Source organism: Choloepus didactylus, chromosome 3, assembly GCF_015220235.1.
Source record: "Choloepus didactylus isolate mChoDid1 chromosome 3, mChoDid1.pri, whole genome shotgun sequence".
NCBI classification, from domain to species: Eukaryota; Metazoa; Chordata; class Mammalia; order Pilosa; family Megalonychidae; genus Choloepus; species Choloepus didactylus.
The window spans coordinates 111,947,009-111,967,936 of NC_051309.1; the positions used below are offsets into that span (position 1 = coordinate 111,947,009).

At 38.5% G+C, this 20,928-nt stretch overlaps 1 protein-coding gene across 3 annotated transcripts in view; it reads right to left on the reverse strand.

Annotated features, from left to right (window-relative positions):
* MANBA (mannosidase beta) overlaps positions 1-20,928 on the reverse strand; it is a 168,097-nt gene that overhangs the window by 133,850 nt on the left and 13,319 nt on the right. For all 3 annotated transcript variants that reach the window (XM_037830353.1, XM_037830351.1, XM_037830354.1), the window contains 2 exons: positions 16,224-16,394; positions 7,104-7,227 (listed from right to left, as the gene is read on the reverse strand). In XM_037830353.1, the coding sequence (XP_037686281.1) occupies positions 7,104-7,227; positions 16,224-16,394 (295 nt within the window). The remainder of the gene's footprint in view (positions 1-7,103; positions 7,228-16,223; positions 16,395-20,928) is intronic.

A 20,928-nucleotide genomic window follows, 5' to 3' on the forward strand; every position in this document is an offset into this window, starting at 1 on the left:
TCCTAGGTCATGTAGGCTGCTGTGTACACAGACTTCAGGGCCCTTAGGGAAGGCCCTGGGCCCGGGGCTCCCACAGAAACTGAGACGAATTCAGTCACTAGGGGCCACATTAGAGGCAATTCACCACTATACCTCAAGTTGGCTCTTTTCTAACAGATATTCCCTTATACCAATTTAAACCTGGGTTCTTTAAGAAAAAAAAAAAGGAAAAATCAACCTCCAACAGACCACTTGGAACCAAAATGGGAAAGTCCCTATGAAATTTTATTAACTCACTTCTCTGTCAGTTGATGAGAGTGAAACCATGAATATACCATAGTAGGGTAAAAATAACACCCCTTAACAGTTTTTCTCTCCTAGACTCCTTCACAGGACAAATACTGGAAAACAAACTGCTGAGAACCGAGAAGCACAAGAGGAAACTGACAAACTTCCCACAGGCAGATATCAATGCAAACCCCTAGAAGATTTAAAATGCATCTTCAGGAATACAGATAAGAAATGATAAATATTAAAGCATTTACTTTTATCTGAGTACCATTAAGTATATACAAAACTTCATAAATGTGTGTGTTGCCTAAAGAGTGGAACACCTTCACTGGTAGCCAAACAGATAGATCACTGTATAAAATTATTAGACTCCTCCCGACATGCATTTTTGGCATATTCTTGTTTTGTATCTCTGCTATAGTAAAGCCCAAGGAACTGGCATGTTATCAAACACTAATGTATTTTTTTTACAATGGGCACACTCCTACACAGTTTCTATGAATCAATCAGATTGTTGGGTATACGGCCAATTACCTATGTCTAGTGTTCCCAGGTGACCCTGGTGGATATCAACCCTCCAGGGAGCTGACTGGAAGGCACTAAGGAAAATAATCAAAAAGACACGAGAACAAAAAGGGATACCTGATATCATAAACATAACTAATGCAAATTCAAAGAAATGGCCAATTAATTAGAAACCCTAGGACACTGAATTTCTTTTTCTTACAGTATAACAGTGGAGAGAGACATTCAGTACACAAAACATTTAGACAATAAGGCTGAGTATTTTACTATTAGAGAAAAAGAGGGGCATTTGCAACTTTGGGATGGCATGGGATAGCTAACATCTGGGAATATAGATTAAGCCAGACAGCCCTTCTCTGTTGGGAACAACAGAACCATTCCCCAAAACATAATCCCCTCAATATGAGGAAAATGGGATGGCTGCCTCCGGAGTATTGTCTCCAAACCATAATATTACAGGAAATTGACTGGTGTGGCACAGATTGGGTTAATAGACCTGATGTTTGCTGGGTGGCTCTGAACAGAACTCAATGGTTCTGTGGCACCAGCTTATGGCCCTGGTTGCCCCAAGGCTGGATAGGCAGAGGCACTGTAGAATTACCCAGGGTTCAAGGAAGTATTCATAAAACTTTACCATACGGGACAAATCTGCCTTTATTAAAAGCTCAGTGGGCCCGATCAGTATTTCATTGGTATGATCACATCACTGCTATATTTCTGCCTTCATTAGGCACAGAGGATGTCATACTTAGCATAGAAGCATTGAACAATTTTACACAAGCTTTAAATCATAGTCTCAACAGTATAGCTCTTTCATACTGAAACAGCTTTCATGCGTAAAGCAGTGCTATAAAAAAAAAAAAAAATGGCTGTAGATGTTTTGACAGCTTCACAAGGAGGGACATGTGCTATAATAAAAACTGAATGTTCCCAGGGGTCTAAGTGTGCCTGAAACATGGAGCATGACTCTCAAAGATGAACCTGGCCCTGGCATCAAGGGACTGAGAATGTCTTCTTGACCAAAAAGGGGGAAAAGAAATGAAACAAAATTAAGTTTCAGTGGCTAAGAAATTTCAATTGGGGTCAAGAGGTCATTCTGGAGTTTATTCTTATGTACTATATAGATATTCCTTTTTAGTTTCTAGTGTATTAGAATAGCTGGAAGGAAATACCTGAAACAGTTGAACTGTAATCCAGTAGCCTTGATTCTTGATGATGATTGTATAACTATATAGATTTTATCGTATGACTGTGGGATTGTGAAAACCTTGTGACTGACACTCCCTTTACCCAGTGTATGGGCAGATGAGTAATAAAATAAAGACAATAAACAAACAAACAAACAAACAAACAAGCAAATAAATAAAGGGTGGAAGTGGTATGGGATGTTTTGGGTGTTCTTTTTCATTTTTATTTTTTGGAGTAATGAAAATATTCTAAAATTGATTGTGGTAATCAATGCACAACTATATGACGATACTGTGTTCTGGTTTGCTAATGCTGCCATTAAGCAAAATAGCAGAAATGGACTGGCTTTTATGAAAGGGGTTTATCTGGTTACAAATTTACAGTTCTGCAGCCATAAAAGTGTCCCAACAAAGGCATCAACAAGATGATACCTTCACTGAAGAAAGGCAATGGTGTCCAGAACACTTCTGTCAGCTAGGAAGGCATACAGCTGGCATCTGATGTTTCTTTGCTCCCAGGTTGTGTTTCAAAATGGCTTTCTCCAAATGTCTCTGGGTCTGTCTTAGCTTCTCCAGATTAAACTCTGGGCTTCATCTCTTAGCTTAGCATCTCCAAATGTCCTTCTATCCACATCTCCAAGCATGAGCAAGCATCTTGGTCTGCTCCTAGCATCTCTGACAGCTCCCAAGAATCTCTTAAAGGACTCCAGTGATATAATTAAGACCCAGACTGAATGGGTAGAGCCACACCTTCATGGAAATATCTAATTAAAATGTTTCACCTACAGTTGATTGTGTCACATCCCCATGGAAACAACCTAATCCTACTATCCCACAAAATTGGATTAAAACATGGCTTTTGGGGAGGACATAATATATCCAAACTGGCATATTCCATTCCCTGGATCCCAATAGACATGTTCTTTCCATATACAAAATACATTCCTTCCATCACATTATCACAAAAACTTAAGTCATTTCTGTGACAACAGGTAAATACAACATCTCATGAAAAACAGTTACAGGTGTGGTCTGTCCTAAAGCAAAATTCTCCTCTGGCTGTGGACCTGTGGAACTTAAAACAAGTTATCTGCTGCCAATATACAAAGAAGGGACAATCATAGGATAAATGTTCCCATTACCATAGGAAGAAATTGAAAGGAAAACAAGGGTCACAGGACTGAAATAGTTCCTAAAACCCAGAGGGCAAACTTCACTAGATTTCAAAGTCTGAGAGTCATTTATAGAATGATGTTTTATCCTCGGGGCTTGAGAGAGCAGGAGTCCAACCCTGCCCAAGGGCCTTTGTGGCAGCCGTTTTCTCTCCAAACACTGGAGTGAGTGCTCCAACATATACACACACTGGGGAGACCACCTTCTTATCAGCCCCACCCTCTGCAAGCATTGGGGTGCCACACAGACTCTGCATCTCTGGAGCAAAGGCTCTCCCCTCTCCGAACAGTGGAGTGGTGGCCAGGCTCTCCCTAATCCCCAGGAAATGTGCTCCGCCCTCTTTGAGGCCATACTGTGAGCCATTGATTTTATACTTTGGATAGATTATCTGGTGTATGAACGTATCTCAATAAAATTGCATTAAAAAAACTGAATGTTATACCTATATATCTGATGAATTGGATAATGTAACTGAAGTGTTAGAACATATGAAAAGTCAAATTAATGCAATAGCACTGGCTCCACCTCCTTCAACATATTTGACTTATTTAGCTGACTTCTCACAGAAATAGGAGCTTGGTTTTGTTCAATATTACAAGCAGGACGAATGAGATTACTAATGATTACAAGCACATTTATCTTTAAAACTTGTCTCTGTTTTTTATCCCAGCTTTGCTGTAACAGAATTACAGAAAAAGCATTAATACTCCAACCAAAACCTGAAGTTAAGGGATATGTACAATTACAATCTAAGAAGTTTCATTTTCCTAACCCCTAGGGTAGGCAATCCTGTTCAGCAAGAAGAAGTCAGAGCAGTCATCACCCAGATATCCCTCAAGATTGGGGAATAAATGAAAAGAAAGGGGAGGAAATGTAACTGAGACATTAAGAATTAACAAATGATGATTAATGAATCATTATACAGATGTTTTCCTTTCTATATTGTAGAATAGGCAGAAGTTAATACCTGAAATTACAGAAACCCAACTAGCGTTAGCACTGTTTATACTTCTGTAATGATTATTCTAGCCTAGTCTCAGTCCTGTTTACAGTTACTATTGTAATGGATGTTATAGCCTAACCTCAATCTTTTGTACACTTACTATCGTAATGGTAACAACTGTATCCCCCCCTTTTTAAAAATCCATAAAAACCCTGAACTCCTTAGACTCGGGAAGACAAGATTTTTGCGCCAACAGGACATCTGATCTCCTGCTTCACATGTAGCAATAAACCCTTTCTCTCTTTGAAACCCCAGTGTCATATATTGGCTGTTACTCGCATCAGGCAGAGAACCCACTGCTTTTGATCAGTATCAAAATCACTGGTTAGGTTAGTTTGTTTTAATAACTATTTTCTCCTTTTACTACATAACTAACATAGGATTAATACAGAAATTTAGAAAAGACAGTGTGATAGTTTGGAGCTGTTATGTACCCCCAGGAAAGATCATGTTCTTTTAATCCGTTCCTGTAGGTGCAGACCTATTGTGGGTGGGACCTTTTGGTTAGGTTATTTCATCTGAGATGTGACCCACCTCATTCAAGGTGGGTCTTAATCCTTTTACTGGAGTCCTTTATGAGAGAATAAAAAACACAGAAAAAGCCCAGAGAGCTCAGAGAAAAAGCCTCTGAAGCCAGAAGCTGAAAACAATGAAACCTGGGAGAAAGGGACCAGCAGAAATCAACCATGTGCCTTCCCATGTGATAGAGGTGTCCCAGATGACAGCAGCCTTTCTTCAGAGAAGGTATCATCCTGCTGATGCCTTAATTTGGACATTTTCATGACCTTAGAACTGTAAATTTGTAAGCTAATAAATCTCTATTGTAAACGCCAACCCATTTCTGGTATATTGCATTCCAGCAAGTTTAGCAAATTGAAACTGACAGTTAAGCAAAAGAATAGAATGCAAACTGTCTATAATGCTACTAGCCAAAGATTGCCACTGTTAGCATTAATTGTGATCAACAACATTTCACACTTAATTTTTAAAAATGAATATATTTGGCTTTGAATAAAAATTACATGATCTGTTTTTATTATGAACACATCCTTTTTGAAAATTTTTGTAACTCTCACAATGCTTGCCTCATAATATGTGTCAAATATCTGTGTAAAAGTATTCAGAATATACTTTTCAACTTTTAAATGTCTATTGATTTCAGTGATAATTCTTATCTTCCAGATAGAAACTAAAAAAAAAGTTTTCTCCCGAAAAAACTCCTAAAGGCCATTCCTCTGCCAATACAATCATAAATTCATGCTTCAATTTTCTAATGAATTAACCCAATTAATATCTGAAAAATTAATCTGAAATACAACAATTACTGGTTAATGTGTACATGGAACATCTGAATAGGAAAGAATTTTTTCTCTATGTTAAGTACAAAATATATTGCAAGCATAAAACATCAAAAATGTAGTTGACATGGGAAATTGATTACATTGAATCTAAATGGAATTTTAAACATTATTTAAATTGACAATTAAAATAAAATTCAAATGACCAATAAACTGAACTTTGATGACTCCTATTCAGGAAGAAATGCTTAGCTTCATATTTAAATTTTAAATTAAACTCAAGCAGTGTTACTCAAATTTTTTCAGGTATCAGGGTACTGGAAGTCATAGTACTTTTTGCAAACCACCTAAAACACTGATGAAGCTTCAAAACTATTAAATAAATAACTTTTTTTAAAAACAGACTCCTTCTTACACTAGATCCTAGTATATGAACCTGAGCAAACTTATAGGTGGGAGAATGAACCATTATTTGATTTTAGTAGCAGAACTCCTCTGTTTAGGTTACACCTCTGAAAAACAGTTTGAGAAGATCTAAACTAGAGACCTATGAACTCAGCTACATCTATATGTACAAATTAGATCTTTTCATGTCTCTGTAACAACATTCAGAAATACTAGCTGCCTCAAATCACCTCTTCAATTATCAACAATCTCTGATTGACTTTTATCTTCTGCCTTTAGTAATTACAGATTTGGCTCAACTGAACAGCTCTCTAGGGTTGCCAGGGCCTTAAAGATCAGAGAACTCTTGTACTGACACCCCATGTTTTTTGTCATTGATTTCCTCTAGTTAATCCTGTGCATAATTCAACTGAGCACTGTGTGCTCTCTCTTAAGGTCCCACTTGCCTCCCCCACCCTTCACCCTTGATTTCTCCTTCATCTCTGATTTTCTGAAACACTGCAGCTCTCATCTTGGAAGACTATTACACAATCCTGTATTGTTTGGTAATTGTTCATATCTCCTCCCCACTCCAATCAATGTGCAGCACATTAAGGGGCAAGCATATAATCTACACCAAACATACACAGTCTTGAACAAAGAACTCAACAAATATTTTACCAGCTTTTAAATGATTAATTGACATTTGTGAGATTTCTGAGGTTCCCTTGTTCAATTCTCCTTTATAGTGAATAGTTCCTTTAACTGAAAAAAAAAAAAAAAAAAAAAAAAAAAACAGTATTCTTCACCTTACAAAACTTTCTTTATGCCTTGTTGCTTCCAGTTTGTTTTCAACTCTTAACAAGGCTTGTGTGTCAGGGCCTTAGAGAAGATGAGCAGTGACAGAAAACCAACCTGATGATCTGAGGAGATCAAGAACACACCACAGTAGAGTCCCGAAAATGACTTCAGAGGGAGCAAAAAGGAATACAATTCATTCAAGAATGCTTAGCTTGGAAAAGCTTGCAGCTCGTTCTTTCTTTCTTTTAAATAAATACTCTAAAAGGCATCTACCTACCTGTTTCTAGAATCAGTTTGTATATATATTTTTCCACTTTTGTAATTTGAAAGTGTCATAAAGTTAAAAAAAAAAAAAAAACCACTCTTAAGAATATGTCTATATACTCAAATTATAAGCACAATCGTAAGCACAACAAGTAGGACACTCAAAAAGACAAACAAAAATCACATCTCTTAGCTTACCATATACAGGGGAAAATGTGAAGTAGGTCAGATGACAAATATTATAGGCTTCAATTCTAACATCTTTCCAGATTCCCTGGGTAGGAAAGGAAGGCCCCCAGTCCCAACTAAAGGAACATTGCTCCTACAATATCAAGGGGGAAGAAAGATATATGCTGATTATAATGATATGTAAACATTATGAAAAATGATACATATAGACATTTTTAAAATTAATCTATTTTTTTCCCAAAATACAAGCCTCTAAGATGGTTCCCAATGATCCCCTCTCCTTCTGGTAGTCCTTCCCCTTGAGTATGGATTGGACCTATTGAATTACTTCCAAACAACACAATGCAACAGAAGAATTGGGATGTCACTTCCAAAATTAGGTTATAAAAGACTGTGTCCTCCCAAAACTTTTCCATCACCCCAAACAAAAACTCTGTACCAATTAAGCATTAACTGGATGGTGATGATGGTAGCACAACATTGTGAATGTAATTAAAACCACTGAAAGTGATTAATAAAGGAGAAATTTTAGGTTGTTCATATGTTACTAGAATAAATTTTTTAAAAAAACATAGTACTGTCCAAAACAAACAGTGAACACTAAAGCATGGACTATAAGTTATAACATAATTATAATAATACTGTTTCACCAATTGTAACAAATGAACCACACTAATGCAAACTTAATAATCGGGAAAACTGCATGTGTGAAGGTAGGTTTATGGGAACTCTGGATTTTATGCATGATTTTTTTGTAAACCTACAATTTCTCTAATAAAAAATAATAATAATGAATTTCTTTAAAAAAAAGTCTATGCCTTCTGTTTGGGGCACTCTCTCTCTCTCTCTCTCTCTTGCCCAAGGTGGAGGCCAGCTGCTGTGCTGTGAGGCAGCCTTGTGGAGAGAGAGGCCCCATGAGTGAGCTTGGAAGCCAGTCTTCTAAGGCCCTGCCAATCACCACATGCAGGAGCCTGGCTTTGAGATGACTGTGCCCCTGCTGACAGCTTGACCATAACCTCATGAGAGGCCTTGTGCCAGACATGAGTGCCGGCTAAACCACACTCACTTTCCTAACAACCTGGTATAGCAAAGGTTAGTATAAGCTGATACACTTTGGGGTAATTTTTAATGCAGTAATAGATAATTAACATAATATCCAATATATCAACTTCTGCAATTTTCCTAAATTTGGCAGAAATCTCTAAGAACATAAAGTCTAATTAAGAAGAGTCTTCCAGGTATTTTTCAAAAGCATATCACATTGAAGCAACACAACAGTTACTCAGTAAACCTCTCCAAAATATTTCTGGATATTTGTATTTAATGTAACAACTATAAAGAATGAGGAAGCATATTGAAAAATAAAGATATTTACAAACAGGTTTAAGAAGCTCTAGCTCAGACTCACCAAACCCTACTTCCTCCAGTTTAAATTCAGAAGTCCTTGCTACTATAAACAGAGCCCAAAAATAATCATCTCTAAGTCTAGAGACTGACCCAGGGAGCCAGGGCAGACCTTTTTTCCAATCTAATTCAGTCTACTACCTGTCTTTCCCTTCATGACACTCAATTTCCATATTCAGTTACTAAGGTTCAAGTTCAAAAGTAGAAAATGGTCCTCTTAAAAAAAGATTCCTTGACACAGCTATGTGCCTTACCATGTGAAAAGCTAAGGAACAAAGATCAGCCAGACCCAGAGCACCAGTCTTTGGGGAGAAAATATCATCTTGTTGACACCTTGATTTGGACTTTCTTTAAGCCTCAAAGCTAGGAGCAAATAAATTCCTGTTGTTTAACAACCCCCCCTCCACCCCCCAAAATTCCTTTTCAAGCAAAAATTTTTTTAATTTGTACTTTTTAAAAGAAAAAAATTATTTTCAAAACAAAGTCAACTAAAATGTATGAGGCTATCAGTTCAGGGTCCTCTGGCTTTTAAAAAGCTCCAGAGCAGCTCCATCCAATCAAAATGGCAGAGTGAGACACTTCACGTTGCCATCCCCCACAGAAGCTTTGAACAACCAGCAAGAACTAGCAAAAACAGATTTCTCAAAGCTCCAGAAAACAGTTAATGGACTATAGTAACAGGAAAACACCGAATCAAGAAAAATGCTACTTAAAAGCAGTAGGAACTCCTGGGTCCCTGGTTGACTTCTCCCCCACTCCCTCACCATCTTGGCATGGAGCCAGCCCACATTCCCAGCATAGATCCCTGGTCCCAGTTCCAGAGGGAGCAGTGTAACTCTCGTGCATATACTGGAAGCAGGTATGTCTGACCCAATCTGTCTGGTGGTGGCCTGAGGGACTTACTATCCCAGAACTTGCCCAGTGTGTAGAAGGCAGCTCATATAACTCTCCAACAGAACAGTCGTGCTGTCTGGTGCAAGGGATTGCTGGATATAGGACATACAGTGCTATGAACAGACCATGAGGAAACTGTTGCCTAGGGCAGAGGGGACATTGGGACATTTGGGACCCTGTAGATGGGGGAAACCCTAGGGCTACAGTCACATGCCCAAGAGGAAAGATATGCATAGAAAAAATCAGAGAGGCCACTATGCTTTGGCCGGGAGCTATTCTCTAAAATCACTGCATGGATAAGCTCTGAAGGAAAGCATTGCACAGATCAATCTGCAAAGGCTAGGAAAGGTGTTTCCCTTTTTTCTTCCTTCTTTTTTTTTAGTTAGCTCCTGGCAGTCAAGGAAAGCTCTGTCGTAACACTAGCTGGATACAAGCTTAAGGAACAGATGTCTCAGAGTCTAAATTCCAGCAATAATGCAATAAAATATCAAATGTCCAGGTATCAACAAAAGGTTACAAAATACACAAAGAAACAGGGAGTGATGGCCCAGCAAAGAAGATTAAAGCATTAAAAACCATCGAGGATGGTTGCTGATGTGCTCACAGACATAGGGGACTGGTGCTTTGATGAGCTGAGCCCTCCCTCTATCATGGGACTTGCCCTTGGCAAGACTGTTGCTGCAAAGGAGAGGCTAGGTCTGCCTATAATTGTGCCTAAGAGCCTCCTCCTGAATACCTCTTTGTTGCTCAGATGTGGCCCTCTCTCTAGCTAAGCCAGCTTGGCAGGTGAAATCACTGCCCTCCCCCCTACGTGGGATCTGACATCCAGGGGAGTGAATCTCCCTGGCAACGTGGAATATGACTCCCGGGGAGGAATCTAGAGCTGGCATCGTGGGATGGAGAACATCTTCTTGACCAAAAGGGGGATGTGAAAGGAAATGAAAAAAGCTTCAGTAGCAGAGAGATTCCAAAAGGAGCCGGGAGGTCACTCTGGTGGGCACTCTTACGCACAATATAGACAACCCTTTTTAGGTTCTAATGAATTGGAATAGCTAACAGTAAATTCCTGAAACTATCAAACTACAACTCAGAACCCATGAATCTTGAAGACAATTGTATAAAAATGTAGTTATGAGGGGTGACAATGTGATAGGGAAAGCCATGTGGACCACACTCCCCTTTGTCCATTGTATGGATGGATAAGTAGAAAAATGGGAGGGGGGGGCACCCAGTGTTCTTTTTTACTTCAATTTTTATTCTTATTTTTGTGTGTGTGGTAATGAAAATGTTCACTAATTTTGATGATGAATGCACAACTACATAATGGTACTGTAAACAATTGAATGTATGCTTTGTATGACTGCATGGTATGTGAATATATCTCAATAAAAATGAATTAAATAAAATTTAAAAAAAAAAAAACAAAAACAAAAACAAAAAACCATTGAGGAGAAAGACCAGACCTGGGACATACCAGACAAAGACTTTTAAAAACTGGTCCTAGTGGCAATGTAAAATGGTGCAGTTGCTATGTAAGACAGTTTGGCAGTTCCTCAGAAAGCTAAGTATAGAACTGTCATATAACCTGGCAATTCCTCCTCTGGCTATATCCCGAAAAGAACTGAAAGCAGGGACTCCACAGATATTTGCATATCAATGTTCACAGCAGCATTATTCACAATTGCCAAAAGATGGAAGCAACCCAAGTGTCCATCAACCAATGAATGGGTAATCAAAATGTGGTATACCCATACAATGGAATATTACTAAGCCATAAAAAGGAATGAAGTCCTGATACATGTGACAACATGGATGAAACTTGCAGACATCATACTGAGTGAAATAAGCCTGACACAAAAAGACAAATTTTGTAGATCTCACTGTTTTGAAACAATTAGAATAAGCAAACTCATAAAGTCAGAATCTATAATATAGGTTACCAGGGGAGGTGAGGAGGATAGGGAATGGGACGCTAAGGCTTAAAATGTACAGGGTTCCTATTTGGTATGATGGAGATGTTTTGGTAATGATGGTGATGATGGTAGCACAACATTGTGAATGCAAGTTACAGCACTGAAATATATATTTGAATATGATTAAAAGGAGAAATGTTAAATTGTATAGATGGTAACAGAATAATTTTTTAAAAAATCCATGGAACTACACTATACAGTGAACCCTAAGTTAAACCATGGACTTTAGTTAATAGCACAATTATAAAAATGTGCTATCATCAATTGTAACAAATGTTCCACATAAATGCAAGATGTCGGTGGTGGGGTGGTGTATGGGAATTCTGTATTTTATGAATGATTGTTTTGTAAACCCATAAATTCTCTAATAAAAAGGGGAAATTGTCCTAAATATGATCAAAAAGCTAAAGGAAAACATGGACAAAGAACTAAAGGAAATCAGGACAACATCAGATGAACACAAAGAGAATATCAACAATGGGATGGAAATGATGAAAAGAAACCAAACAGAGATGAGTACCACAATATCAGAAATTAAAAATTCCCTAGAGGTGTTCAAGAGCAGAATGGAGCAGGCAGAAGAAAGAATCAGAGAACATGAAGAAAAGACAATTGAAATCATTCAATGTGAGGCGCAGAAAGAAGAAGGAATGGAGAAAAATGAATAGAGCCTGAAGAACCCGTGGGACACCATCAAGCATACCAACATACGCATTGTGGGAGTTCCAGAAGAACAAAGAGAAAAAGGGGCAGAGCAAATGCTCAAAGAAATAATGGCTGAAACCTTCCAAATTTAACAAAAGACATGAGTATACACATCCAAGATGCTCAACGAACTCCAAATAGGAGAAACCCCAATAGATCCACACTGCAGCATATTATAATCGAACTGTTGAATGCCAAACATAAAGAGAAAATTCTGAAAGCTGCAGGAGTGAAGCAATGGGAGCATACAAGGGAGCCTTGATAAGATTAAGCACTGAGGTTATCAAGTGTTTCCTATATTTCTGTACAAGACAGGCACCGTCCTTCTGCATATGATTTTCATGGTATAGCAGAAAATTCATGGTATAGCAGAAAATTCAGGAATTGAATAAATAATTAAAGGCAAGATGATATTCACAAAGGAAATGGACATGGAATATAGAACTACAGAGGCAGAGAGGACAGGGGGGCAGTGTGTTTCCTTAAAAAAGCGCTTTTATACAGAGACCTGAAGGGTAAGTTTTATAGGTGAGGCATGTTTGGGAAAGAGAGAAATGGATGCATGACTTTCAGAAGGAACTGCTTTTGCAAAAGCCTCAAGGTACAAGAGAATATGATGCATTCCAGGAGATGAAAAGAGAATAATGGGAAGGGGTAGGAGAAGATTAGAGAAGTGGGCATGGGCCAGACAGAGAGCTAATGACTATGGACTTTAGACTAAAGGCAATGAGAAGCTGTTGAAAAGTTTTAAGAAGGGAGTGTTATGATCCTTTTTTCCCCCCCAAAAAACCATTCTGGTTACTGTATGGGAAATAAATTGGAGGAGTAAAAGTGAGACTGTAGGGATACCAATTGCAGCCAGCGTAATAGTTCATGCAAGAAATGAGGACAGATTGAACTTGAGATATGGTAGTAGAAATGGAGTATGGAAGATTCAAGAGCTATGGAAGAGGTAACACCCACATCATCAAAAAGACTAAGTAAGGAACCGGAGGAGGGAAAAAGAATGAGGGTATCAAGGAGAACTCCTTGTTTCTGGCTTGAGCAACTGTTGTGGATGGTACTGTATTCAACAAGATGGGGAGCCCTGGGAGAAAGTTTAGATCACAAGTGCAATCCTAGACATACTGAGCTTTAAGTCCCTGTGAATCAGGTAAGTGGAGATGCCAAAAAGGCAATCAAGCATAAGTCTGGAACTGAAGACGGGTGTGGGCTGAAGACGCAATGTTGGGAGTCACTGGCAAATCGATTGGGTATTGAAGACATAAAGGTAAATGAGACAGCCTATGGGAGTATAAGATGAGAGGAGAAGAAGATCTAGAACACAGAAAGACCTGAATAATGTAACTTTTAAAAGGAGAAGAATCTGGATATAGAGACTTCCCGCCAGAGTTGTAGGTGGAAACCAAGGAAAGTGGTATTGGATATTGATAACACAGTAATTGAAGCAATGCATTCCAAGAACTAAGCTGGACACAGAAGGAAACAGAGACAAGAGGGGCCTTATATCAATATGGAGAAAGTGGAGGGATCAAAGGACCAGAAGTTAAAGAATATGCAAAAACGTGGGATATGGCTCCTGGGAAGGAATCCAGACCCAGCATTGTGGGATGGAGAACATCTTCTTGACCAAAAGGGGGATGTGAAAGGAAATGAAATAAGCTTCAGTGGCAGAGAGATTCCAAAAGGAGCCAAGAGGTCACTCTGGTGGGCACTCTTACACACAATATACACAATCATTTTTAGGTTCTAATGAATTGGAACAGCTAACAGTAAATACCTGAAACTATCAAACTACAACCCAGAACCCATGAATCTTGAAGACAATTGTATAAAAATGTAGCTTATGAGGGGTGACAATCTGATGGGGAAAGCCATGTGGACCACACTCCCCTTTGTCTAGTTTATGGATGGATTAGTAGAAAAATAGGGGAAGAAAAAAAAAAAAAGGCACCCAGTGTTCTTTTTTACTTTAATTTTTATTCTTATTATTTTTGTGTGTGTGGTAATGAAAATGTCGAAAGTTAATTTTGATGATGAATGCCCAACTATATAATGGTACCATAAACTGAATGTATGCTTTGTTTTGTATGACTGCATGGTATGTGAATATATCTCAATAAAAATGAATTAAAAAAAAAAAGAATTAAAGCTGATGGAGCAACTTTGAATGCTCTAGTCCATCAAGTTGATAAAGATGTCAAGAAATAAAGTAAGAAAATTTAAAAAAAAAGAATATGCAAAGGAGAGTAATGTGTTCTCGTTATACTCCACTCCCTACCCCCACCCCACTGATTTCTTATAAGAAAAGCTGAGGCATTATGCTGATTACAAATTTAGAAATCTGTAATTACAAAAACAAACCTCTGAAACAGCTAATTTCACCATCCAACATCTTGAATGGCTATCTAGCTAGGTGCATTTACCTTATTATTGCACTGTATCCTCATATCAAACCTATCAGAAGAAAGGACAGATATTAGCTCCACATACAAATGATGGGCTTGCCCAAGGACACTCTGTGTGTGTAAAGCTTGAATTTAAATCCAAGACTCCTGGCCTGGTCTCCAATTCAGATCCCTTCCCAATGGACCACAGTTAGCTAGAAACACCAAGTTGCAATTCATTATTTTGACAAGTCTGCCCCAGGGTTAGTGTCCCACATGCAGTGACAGCAGAAATCTGGGTCTGATTCCTGATTTCAGTGACAAAGGGCTTTGTACTTCTATCTAGGTAACTTGAGGTCCTATTTTATTTAATGTCACTAACTGAATGGGGGTAAAGTGGAAACACTACATGGATATATGTATAACACAAATACTGCCTTTATGGACAACTTGAAAAGTAAACTGTATCCATTCTTTTCACATTAGGATAGTCCTGGTTTTGAAAGGAAGCTAAAGAGGGAAGGGGAGAAGGGAAAAGAGTAATCTCTAGGATCCAAATTGCTATGCTGTTTGAAGATAAAAGGCCAAGAAATCAAAAGATGAATCTCAGACAGAATATAGGTTTTACATGGGATACCGGACTGCTGAGTACTGCACAGTAATATTCTAAGACTATTCAGTCATGTAGTGTGAATAAATTGTTAAAGAGTCACTGACACAAGTTTTGGTAGATTCAGTCAAACAGGAGGAAGTATAATCTTGAGCTTAGTGCCTATATTAAGAAAGCATAATTTATGGTAAGGCCACTCAGCCAAAACAGAACCTCTTAACTCATCATAAATAATCAGAATTCATCAGCTGAGCTCTTACCTAAAGAGTGCTGGGAAAATATCCTTAGTGTCCTCACAACGAACCAATGAATTCTATTTCTTGTTAAATTCTCAATAGAATAGTAATTTAATCATGTATTAAAATAAATCAAAGGTATCTAGCCTAAATACTAAAATACTAAAAGAAAAATAATCACCGTGGTGGTTTCTTAATAGATTTGATGAGACTCTGGAAGTAAATATGACAGTATGTCAGCAAATATATTAATATTTGCAGAAGTCTTCCTAGAAATAATTAATAATAAATGTGAACTTCACAATCTGGCAAAAAGTTTGATAAACTTAAATGTTAAAAAATAATCTGTGACTACTGAAATGTTTTTCTACACAATGCTCAGTCAGTGAACAGATATTTAAGAGTTGAAGAAAAAGCACTATCTTTTATTTAATTAAAAAAATTTTTTTTAATTAGAGAAGTTGTAGGTTCACGGAAAAATCATGTAAAACACACAGCATTCCCATATACGCCCCTATTGTCGACACTTTGCATTAGTGCGGTACTTTTGTTACAACTGATGAAATAATATTAACATTGTACTATTAAATAATAACAATAATCTGATGCATGATTTTTCTAATTTTCTCTTATAAAGAAAAAAAATAATCTGTCAAGTTATATTATCAGTTAAGTATTTTTCTTCTTCTTCCGATGTTACCTGAGTTTTGAAGCATGCTTCACAAAAACCTAGAAAGGTGGAGGGTCCCCAGAAAGACTCAAATAATCTATTAATGTTTACATCAAATTTTTAAAACCACTGAGGGGACGGGAAGGAAAAGTCCAACTTCTGAAATGTCACTAGCATCTTCAAACAAGACTTTCACACTCTGGTACATCCCATCTTCAGGCAAAGCCCCATCCATTGGAATAACGATTACCTTTCGAATGAAGTTGACATGGCATTCGCCCTTCTGCTCAAGGGGAGGGCAATTTGGCGGCACCTGGTAGCGCGTGTGGGCTTTGCTTTGCTGTGCTGCATACAACACTGCGGACTGGAAACGCAGCTCAATGTAGTTCACGTTTCTGACCACACTGGTAATATCAAAGCTCTGAATTAAAGGGGGAAGAAAAAAGAGTTCGAAGTAGCCTCATGTGTAAAATTTTACATATAGGCAGAAGGCATGAAAGATGCATAAAGTCATTCAAATGTTTATGTTTAGCAACCTTGCAGCAGGAAGCACCTCCCCAAAGTACTATCATTTAGTTGCCCACTTTGGGTTACAGCCAAGCACATTCACCTCCCCAAACCAGATTTCTATGTTTCTCTTTCTATTTTTACTGCCAGAGTGCTGGTCCTAAGGAAACAGCATGAGCATAAGATATCTCTAGCCCTGAAATGTCTGCTCTGGCCATTTACATATGGCCTTGAAATGCCAACAACTTCCTAAATGCTTCATGACAGCCTGACTCTGTGATATGACTAGCATGTATTTCAAAGTCGTAAGTTATTTTTGTTTAGAAAGTCTATCCTTGAAAGGGAAAGGAGATCAGCACACAATCTCTTCATGTAGTTATTCAAGAAAGAAAGGAACATTTTCTTTTTTTTTTTTTTCATTTTTATTGAGATTGTTCAGATACCATACAATTATCCAAAGATCCAAAGTGTACAATCACTTGCCCCTGGGTACCCTCATACAGCTGTGCATCCATCACACTTAATTTTTCTTCAATTTTTAGAAACTTTTCATTACTCCAGACAAGAAATAAAGTGAAAGATGAAAAAGAAAAGGAAACTATAATCCTCCCCTATCCCTAACCAACCCCCCTCAATTGTTGACTTGTAGTATTGATATAGTACATTTGTTACTGTTTATGAAAAAATGTTGGAATACTACTAACTGTAGTATATAGTTTGTAATAGGTATATAGTTCTTCCCTATATGTCCCTCTATTATTAACTTCTAATTGTATTGTCATACATTTGTTCTGGTTCATGGAAGTGATTTCTAGTATTTGTACAGTTGATCATGGACATTGCCCACCATAGGATTCAGTTTTATACATTCCTATCTTTTGACCTCCAACTTTCCTTCTGGTAACATATATGACTCTGAGCTTCCCCTTTCCACCTCATTCACACACCATTTGGCACTGTTAGTTATTCTCACATCTTGCTACCAACACCCCTTTTCATTTCCAAACATTTAAGTTCATCCTAATTGAACATTCTGCTCATACTAAGCAACCACTCCCCATTCTTAAGCCTCGTCCTATATCTTGGTACCTTATATTTCATGTCTATGAGTTTACATATTATAATTAGTTCCTATCAGTGAGACCCTGCAATAATTGTCCTAATGTGTCTGGCTTATTTCACTCAGTATATTGTCCTCAAGGTTTTGTTATCAACCCATTTTTTTTTAATATGGTTTTGTTCACTCACCATACATTCCATCCCAAGTAAATAATCGATGGTTTTCTGCATGGTCATACATTTATGTGTTCACCACCTTCACCACTATCTATATAAGAGCATCTACATTTCTTCCACAAGGCAGGAGGGAGAGTCAAAGAAGGTAGAGAGGCAAAAGAAAGAGGAAAAAAAAAGACAGCTAGGAAGCAGCAAAAGGAAAATAACCTTAAATCAAAGTAAAATAAAGAATCAGACAATACCACCAATGTCAAGTGACTAACATGCCTCCCTATCCCCCCCTCTTATCTGCATTCACCTTGGTATATCACCTTTGTTACATTAAAGGAAGCATAATACAATGATTCTATTAGTTATAGTCTCTAGTTTATGCTGATTGCATCCCTCCCCCAATGCCTCCCCATTTTTAACACCTTGCAAGGTTGACATTTGCTTGTTCTCCCTCGTAAAAGAACATATTTGTACATTTTATCACAATTGTTGAATACTCTAGATTTCACCAAGTTACACAGTCCCAGTCTTTATCTTTCCTCCTCATATCTGAAGGACAGCTTAGCTGGATACAGGATTCTTGGTTGGTGGTTTTTCTCTTTCAGTATCTTAAATATATCACACCACTTCCTTCTTGCCTCCATGGTTTCTGCTGAGAGATCCACACATAGTCTTATTAAGCTTCCTTTGTATGTAATGGATTGCTTTTCTCTTGCTGCTTTCAGGATTCTCTCTTTGTCTTTGACATTTGATAATCTGATTATTAAGTGTCTTGGTGTAGGCCTATTCATATCTCTTCTGTTTGGAGTACACTGTGCTTCTTGGATCTGTAATTTTATGTCTTTCATAAGAGATGGGAAATTTTCATTAATTATTTCCTCTATTATTGCTTCTGCCCCCTTTCCCTTCTCTTCTCCTTCTGGGACACCAATGATACATACATTATTGTACTTTGTTTCATCCTTGAGTTTCTGGAGACGTTGCTCATATTTTTTCATTCTTTTCTCCATCTTCTCCTTTGCGTGTAGGCTTTCAGGTGTTTTGTTCTCCAGTTCCTGAGTGTTTTCTTCTGCCTCTTGAGATCTGCTGTTGTATGTTTCCATTGTGTCTTTCATCTCTTGTGTTGTGCCTTTCATTTCCATAGATTCTACTAGTTGTTATTTTGAACTTTTGATTTCTGCCGTATACATGTCCAGTGCTTCCTTTACAGCCTCTATCTCTTTTGCAATATCTTCTCTAAACTTTTTGAATTGATTTAGCATTAGTTGTTTCAATTCCTGTATCTCAGTTGAAGTATATGTTTGTTCCTTTGACTGGGCCATAACTTTGTTTTTCTTAGTGTAGGTTGTAATTTTCTGTTGTCTAGGCATAGTTTCCTTGGTTATCCAAATCAGGTTTTCCCAGACCAGAACAGGCTCAGGTCCCAGAGGGAAGAAATATTCAGTATCTGGTTTCCTGCGGGTGTCTTAGAAAATTGCTCCACCCTTTGATGCCTCGGGTCACTGTGCTTTTCTGCCCAGCAGGTGACGCCTGTTAGCCTATAATTCTTGACTGGTGTGAGGAGGTCTGGCTATGTTCCCCCAGGCTCTGGGGTCTGGTTCTGAATGGAAAGGGCCCCACCCCTTTCTTCCTAGAGAAGACAGAGCCCTCAGGTGGAGGTTATTAGCATTTCAATGGTCTCTCTCTCTGCTTGTGCTGTCTCCACCCTTCTCCGCTTCACAGCCCTGGAAACTGAAAATGACTGGGGCTTTCTCCACTGAGCCGAAAAAGAAACAGATAGTCCCCTTCAGACCCAGTCCAAGGCGACCCTCCGGCTCTCCCAGGTCAGTCGTCACCCAAAGCCTCTGTCTGTTTTTTGGGGATGCGTACCTGTAGTGAGCAGTTCACACTTGCTACTTAAAATCCCAGTTGGAGCTCAGCTGAGCTATATTCGCTTGCTGGGAGAGAGCTTCTCTCTGGCACCACGAGGCTTTGCAGCTTGGACTATCGGGGAGGGGGTCTCCCAACTTGGATCCACAGGTTTTACCTACAGATTTTATGCTGTGTTCTTGGGCATTCCTCCCAATTCAGGTTGGTGTATGATGAGTGGATGGTCTCGTTTGTCCCCCCGCAGTTATTCTGGATTATTTACTAGTTGTTTCTGTTTTTTTGTAGTTGTTCCAGGGGGACTACTTAGCTTCCACTCCTCTCTATGCCGCCATCTTGCCCCTCCTCCTCAAGGAACATTTTCTTTTAAGATGGTTTGTCAATTGCATAATTCCCATGAAACCCTGGTTCTTACTAGAGACTCTTCCTCACTGGACACTCACTGTTACCACAGCTGATGCCAGAAGCCACTCTCGGGAAGTACAATGTGCACCGGGGATATCAAAGTCTCTAGACAGAAAATAGACCTGGATAAAAATCCTGCTATCCACAAATTAGCTAAATTTCAAAAACGTCAGTTTCCTTTTTCTGTAATAGGTACAACATCACCTACACCACAAAGATGTCTTGAAGTTTAATTTGAATGGGATAAGTAAAGTACTTGACATATATTATGCACTTGCAAACAAAACATGTTTTCTCCCTCCTCTTCCCTCCCTCTCAACCCCATCCCCACCACCATGTGCTATGTTATCCCAAAGTCTGTTGCACAGGAGCTACTGTACAGCATAGCCCCAACTAGGGACTTTGCGGTGGCTTGGAGTTGTGCAACCTGGAAAATACGTGCTTAATCTTAATCCATTTCTGTGGGTGTGAATCCATTGTAAATAGGACATTTTGATGAGGTATGGCCCAACTGGATGGGTCTTAATCCTATTTTTGGAGGCCTGATACAGAAGGACACAGAGAAAAAAGCCATGGGGAGCAGCCACGAGCTAGAAATCAATGGAACCCAGGAAGAGAAAGGAGAAGACACTGCCATGTGCACTACCAGGTGAGGAAAAGCCAAGGAACCCCAAAGACTGCCAGCCAGTCAGAAGACACCAACCTCAGGAAGAAGCAAGCCTTCTAGCCTCTGAAAATGTGGGTCAATAAATTACTGTTGTTAAGCCAAACTGTAGTATGGTATTTGTTCTAACTGACAAGAAACTTAAAGAGGTCAGATTATCAGACCAACTCCTGTTAAGCAGTCTTTTAACGTACTGTTTAAACAACAGATGGAGAAATGAAAAACCATGTGTACCCACTTTAATTTAGTTTCAGAATCAACAACAGCCAAAGCAAAAAGAGTTCAG